Consider the following 7,159-nt stretch of genomic DNA (forward strand, 5'->3'; position numbering starts at 1 on the left):
GCATCTTTAAAATTTTCAATATTTTCAACATAAAAAAAATAATTAGATTTTCACATAAATCTCAAGCCCAAATAAAAGACAATTAAAATTGTAGAAAATAAATTCCAATCTAAAAAAGGTCAACAAATTACCAATTAATTATATTATGTTAAAATTTTATAATTTAATTAATTTAAAATAACCTTTATCCATTTTTTACAAATTTTATCTTAAATCCTTTTAATTGAGAATACTTTTTACCATTTAAAAAAATACAAATTTGACTTCGTCACTGTATAAATATGATCGGTGGTCATCCGAACCAAACCAGAGAAACCAAATTTAAAATATACAAATTTTACTTCCAGAGACACGATACAAATATGATGTGGTCATTCAAACCAAACCAGAGAAACCAAATTTAGAATATACAAATTTTACTTCCCCCACCATGGGCATATGCTACAATTATGATATGTAATCATCCAAATCTGAACCAAAACAGAAACCAAATTTTAGTTTCCGGACCAAGGCTATGATACAAATATGATATGGGGTCATCCGAACCATACCAGAGAAACCAGATTTAAAATTTTACTTCCTTTGATACAGATATGATCATTTGAACTAAACCAGAGAAACTACAGATGACGCTGGGCTCAGACTTTTGATGGACCATGTTTGAAACGTAGTATTAAATTGAAGGCCATCTGCAACGGCCTGTTGTGCAATGCTTAGCCACATCTTCGACCATGCGCTTCACCAGCGTTGCTTCATAGTTGCAATGCGAAACCGATAAATATATAATATCAGCGCAGAGCTTTTAAAAATCAACAAAACCCAAAACAGAAGAAGCAGAAGCCGATAAATATATAAGAGAGAGTTATGTACCTATTAAAATCTTCTAGAAGTGACCAGCCAAAGAGACGACAGAGTTGGAAGAGAGCATCTTTTCATTCGTGGATTTCCTGCGGGCTGTATCTCCCACTCATCTCATGCTCTTTGAATGCTTGGGAAAATGGGCTCCCACTTTGATCTGGACACCGAACTTGGGCAGGAGTGAGGTTATAAAACAGAGGAATGGCAATGGATGACGTGTTTACCTGCATCTCCAGCGCTACTTGGCGTGCCATATGCGAGGCTTCCCTAAGACACCATGGTGATTGTGCATAGTTAGTGGAGAATATGGGCATTAGGACGCGTCTCTCCTCAATTGCGTGTTGTAGGGTTGTAGAAATGTCGTCTCCCCTTTTGAGTCTGTAGGTGTCAAGGAAGGCACGGAAGCCTGCATTTGTGAGGGCATGGTAGAGATGGTCGACAAACCGTCTTCTCACATCGGTCCCTCTGAATCTCAGAAAAATATCATATCTATATCCCATGTATCTCATGAACTTTGCATTGAAAAGTTGATGCATGAACGAGAAGCAAATGAAGGAAACTGAGCCATGAGACGGGAATCAAGATTGAAAGGAGAGGTGTGAAAAAAACCAGTGAGAGGCATTGTTATATAGGCTTTCCAATCCTTGACCCGACTGTGAGTACAATGTATCCCTCAAGCTGACGAGTGATGCATGCACATATGTCAATAGGGTATCAGGTTTCTTATCCATTAAGTTTCTGAATTTTATTTGATTGGGTCATGGATTTTTTTTCTTCTTCGATATATATATATTATAACAAATTTGACACAAAATGGGTATCTATGTAGTTTAAAGTGCCCGAATGTTATTTTCTTTAATATATCTAGCACACTTTAGTGTTCTAATTAAAATGCTTGTAATTAAAAACACCGAACACAAAAGGGATTTGAAAATGAAGCCTTTTATTTATATTAATAACTGAAAACAAATATACATGCCCATACAAGTCACATTGAAGCTCCCACCAATGGCATGTACCACTGCTCGTCAATGACCAATCTAAGACATTGAAGCACACTTGTGAATCCTGGATGGATCCACTAGAAAAATGACACCATGGGGTTTTCGTCCCAAGATGAAGCTAGAGCTGGCCATGACAAGTTCTCAACAAATAGACAATAGGATAAACAAACTCAGGTTGATCCAAATTCCTAGCTCCTATCCCCTCTTACAAGCTTGATGAACTCTCTAGAAACCTTATTTTATTGCTTTCCCTTGAAAAACAAAGGCAGATACCATGGGCAAATACGACACTAAATACCATGGGCTTATTCTGTCCATTTTGACCATATCAAGAGAAGGGAATATTACAAATCCCCCTTCCCCATGATTTATTGCCCTCGAGAAATCCACATCTATCCATAGAAGACACATATGTATATTGATATGAAGATCCCATACAAACCACATTGCTACCCTATGCTTCCCTACTAAATGGACATGAATGAATCCTTTGATAGCTAAATCCCAAACAATCTTTCCATCAACAGATCCACCTGGATCCCGATGCCACGGAAGTCTTGGGACCTAAGGGTTATGATACCACCTTGGCCCTCCATCATTGTTCATGCCTAAGGGCCCAACCTGTAATATTCCCTTGGCTAAGAGCATCCTCTTAAGAATCATCCCATCAATAGAGTTCTAACTCATAATCTCTCACCAATCCATCCCATGGGAAGAATCTAATGCATGAATACCTGCACATGGAATAAGTTTACTATGTTGATGTTGCTCGATGCCCAACTCATGCTACCCCACCTGATCACCTAACATGATCCATTTGGAGAACTTTTCCCTACTCTCCCTAATGTATAAAGGTGAGTTGGTAGTGTTGCAATCCCTATCTATGTACTCTCGTAGAGGGATTCTCTAGAACTCCCAACTGTACTCCTCTTGTTGCCTTGTGAGGGACTTGAGTCATTCCTCAACACTACACAACTTGGTCAATGATTCAACACATAACCATATGAGGTCCTCAATTTCCACGTTCTCTTGTAAGACATTGTCGCATACTGTCCAGACTCTCTACTTCAACATCATAAGATGTATCTTGAAATGCATGATATTTTCCTCAAAGTCCACTACTGGAAATTCTGGTGCCTCGTTGAATGTCTCTGCATCTATCTGCATTGGATGCTCAACTATCACAATTCCAACTTGAACCTTTGACCAAATCTTTGGAAATGGCTCATCCTACACACTATGTTTGTTATAATCCCCTTTATGTTCATGATCATCATGTCAGTTCACTACTACTGGTTCTTCATTCATGTCTTCCTAGATGTCTTCCCATTGGCCGCCTCCACTTGTGGATACAATATGTTGTTCATCTTCTCTGGTTGTCGGACATGGATGCACTAGTGCACTTCTATTTACACTTGACTATTCGAATTCTTCGTGGATGTCCCTATGGAAATATATGGACTCTTTTTTATAGGATTCTACTTTGCCATGCACTTTTGAATGCTTGTCATCTTGTAAATCTCCTTGAATAACATCACGTTGCTACTCATCATCTTTACTTAATTGCTCAAATTTTCCATGGATGCTCTCTTGAAAATCAATGGAAATAACTATGGAAGACCCCCCATGATATGAAGGAATCCCCTCTTGCCCTATCCTTATTTCCTCCTTCTTATCACTTGGGCATGAATGGTTATGTTCCCATGGTCCCTTACAGATAAAACATAGTCCTCTCCTTCTTAGTTCATTCTTATTGCAAACTTTACTTCCTTTGTTCTTTCTTACTCCATAAATCCTTATTAGCTCCTTCTTAGTCAAAACCCTTCTAAGCAATTTTATCTTTTGCCTAACCAACTTCTCGACTAGACCATAGGAAGTTGGTGATACTAGTGGTTCCTTCCTCCAAATGGTTAATAATTTGGATCTTAGTATCTTGCAGATATCAACATCTCCTTCTAATAATAGGGACAAAATCTATTAGGTCCCTATACTACTAGTGTAGCCCCTTATTGTTATTAGTGCAATCCCCTTACTGTATTGTTGTGCCCATGTAGTCCCCATGTTGTTATTATTGTGTCCAATAGAAGCCCACTATTGTTATTGTTGTGCCCCTACAATATTATTATTATGTAGTCTCTGATTATATTGGGACCAATTAGACTCCTAAATATAGAAAGGATATCTTGTAATTTGTATCATCTAAGAATTGTTCATTTGTGTAATGTAAAGGAGGTTTCACCCTCGAAGAGGCTGATTTTGAAGTCGTTGATCTATCTTTTGTTCTACTTTGTGAGTTGGTTGCATAACATTTGGTATCGGAGCTTTGGATTCTAGGGTTTCGCTACTCCAAACAGGTCATCGTGGTATTTTCGCAATAACATTTTTTATACGATGTTTCAGAAGTGGAAATTAAAACTCATGTGATTTGAAATCTTGATAAAACTTTTGTCTGAATTTCAGATCTTGTATCACTATATTTTCGGAGATATGATCCAAGGAAGTTAGGGTTTTTGTAGGCTCCTGAATTACATCCGAAACAGGTGACCTTGGGAAAATTGTCATAAATTTCTCTCTGAGCATTGGATTAACATTTCGTAAGAATTTATAGAAAGAGGACGAACAATAGCTTTTTGTGTATTGTTTTCAGATCTGAAGGTAAAAAAAGTGACATGTGGAAATTTGTACAAGTTTGCTCTACTGAAAAAGTATATAATCAAGTCATCTTGGGAGATTGGGCATAACACTTTCTTGGAGAATCTAATTTTGATCATACTGGTGGTGTTGGAAAGACGACGCAGAGGGATACAACATATCACAATTTCAGATCTTGGAGATATGAAATTTCAGAGATAGAATAGATTCAAGATCAAAATCCTAAACACAAGAAAAAGAATGACTCGAATCAAGAAAATAGAAACACCTAGTAAGAAAAATCGAAGGGATGATTTGAAGAATGTGATTGAAGATATGATCAATAAGATAAATGGTATAGGAGAAAAAATGAATGGTAACATGGAATATTTGAAGAAATACATGGAAGTTTGAAGGAAGGTGGAACAAAGTCACTACAGGAAAGGCTTCCTAATGCCAAAAGGGTAGTAGAGGAAACTCATGATGAGAACAAAAGAAATGTTAATAATGATTTCATAGAATCTAACATTGGATTGAAGACTCACCATATTCCAAATATATATATGAGGAAATTTGATGGAAAATATTGCGTAACTTGGATACTACAGATGGAGTAATATTTTGATCTACATGATGTGCAACCACCAAAAAAGGTACGTATTGCATCTTTATATTTAGAACTGAATCAGTTTGTATGGTATAAAGGGATTTGTTTTCGTAAACCACTTGTCACTTGGTCAATTTTCACAGAGGAAATGATAGCACATTATGAGGATACAAAGAGCAACACCTTCTTTAGCCAATTGATAAATCTCAAACAAAAGGGTTCAATGGCAGAGCACATTGAGGACTTCTAAAAATTGAATATAAGGGTAAATGATATTCCAAAGAAGCATAGGACTAAAGTCTTCATAGGGACTTTAAATGATTACATCCAACACGAGGTTCGCCTTTGGGAACCTGATTCATTGGAGAAGGCATATAGGTTGGCAAGAAAAATTGAAAGAAAAGCTATGGAAACAAGGAAGCCTACCACTCATAACTATAAAAAAAGTGTTGTTGCTCGTAAGCTTTCACCACCTACAAGGTTGACACCATAACAATTGGAAGAAAAAAGAGAAAAAGGGCTTTGTTACAATTGTGATAGAAAATACACTAAAGGTCATAAGTGTGCTGAGAAGAAATTAATTTACATAAATGGGGAAGAGGATCAAGAAAAGGAACAAGAAACATCAAAAGAAGAGGATATACACCAAGAACCGATCCCAGAGTAAGAAGAAATGAGTTTGACCATATCTTGTAATGCATTGACAAGAATTACCACTCCTTAAACTCTCAAGATAGAAGGGCATATCAAAGAAAGGTAATAGTGTTGATTGATTCGGGTAGTACCCATAATTTTATTCAATGTAAGATAGCCAAGGAATTGAATTGCTTCCTATATCCAGCACCAGAGTGTCAAGTAATGGTTGCGAATGAAGGAACCATAAATTATTCTAGAAAGTGCCATAATATCAAGCTATCCATGGGAGAATATTTCTTGAATAGTCCAATGCTTTCCATTCCAATGGGTGGTGCTGATGTTGTACTAGGAGTCCAATGGTTACAGTCTTTGGGGACAATAGCTTTTAATTTTCAATAAATTTTCTTGAAATTTTTTGGGAAGGAAAGGAAGTTGAATTACGAGGTATTGAATGGAAACAAAGAAATATAATCATATCTAATGACATGAAAAATATTCTAAAGAGAGAACAACGAGGCGTAATTGCGCAGCTATGTTCACTAGAGGTTCAAATAGTGAAATCATCTATTTCTCCTAATCTCCAAAAAGTATTGGAAAATCATTATAAGGTTCAAGTAGTGGAAGATCACGTCGAGCATCAATCACAAGTTCTCCAACTCTTAAAGGATAACCTTACTTTGGCGCAAAATCAAATGAAACAACAGGCAGGACAACATAGCAGTGAAATAAGTTTTGATGTAGGCAACTAGGTATTTTTACGGCTATAGCCATATAAAAAAAATGTCCCTTAAGCAACCTAAGAAGGATAATAAATTATCACCAAAGTAATATGGTCCTTACAAGGTGTTGCAAAAGATTGGTACTATGGCATCCAGATTGGAGCTTCCTGCATCTTCTCAAGTGCCTCACGTTCTCCATGTTTCATGCTTAAAGAAGGTTATAGGTGATAAGCTCCTAGTTCAAACAATATTGTCGGAACTTGACGAGGAAGGAAAAATCATATTGGAACCCGAAGTATTCATGGAAACCAGAACTCGACAACTATGAGATTGATCAATTTCAGAGTATCTCATCAAGTGGAAGAACTTACTTGCTAAAGATTCCACATGGGGGACGAGAATTTTATACAGAAGCATCCATAACTACTCAAGCGTTGATGATAACACTTTTTGAAGGAGAGGGGCATGTTAGGTCCCTATACTACTAGTGTAGCCCCTTATTGTTATTAGTGCAACCCCCTTATTGTATTGTTGTGCCCAAGTAGTCCCCATGTTGTTATTATTGTGCCCCATAGAAGTCCACTATTATTATTGTTGTGCCCCTACAATATTATTGTTATGTAGGCTCTGATTATATTGAGACCACCTAGACTCCTATCTATAGGAAGGAGGTCTTGTCATTTGTATCATCCAAGAATTGTTCA

General features: G+C 36.9%; 1 protein-coding gene across 1 annotated transcript; it reads right to left on the minus strand.

Moving 5' to 3' along the window:
• Window positions 1-932: 932 nt before the first annotated feature.
• LOC149252606 (toll/interleukin-1 receptor-like protein) lies at window positions 933-1,358 on the minus strand. The gene has a single exon (XM_089454206.1). It carries the CDS (start codon window positions 1,356-1,358, stop codon window positions 933-935), a length of 426 nt encoding a protein of 141 aa, XP_089310332.1.
• Window positions 1,359-7,159: the final 5,801 nt, after the last annotated feature.

This window comes from Pinus tabuliformis, chromosome 7, assembly GCF_031772625.1.
Source record: "Pinus tabuliformis cultivar Carrire ecotype Pingquan chromosome 7, CPIR1, whole genome shotgun sequence".
NCBI classification, from domain to species: Eukaryota; Viridiplantae; Streptophyta; class Pinopsida; order Pinales; family Pinaceae; genus Pinus; species Pinus tabuliformis.

Excerpts from the sequence above, each read along its gene's own strand:
- LOC149252606 (XM_089454206.1), bottom strand. The coding sequence starts at position 1,358 with ATGGGATATAGATATGATATTTTTCTGAGATTCAGAGGGACCGATGTG.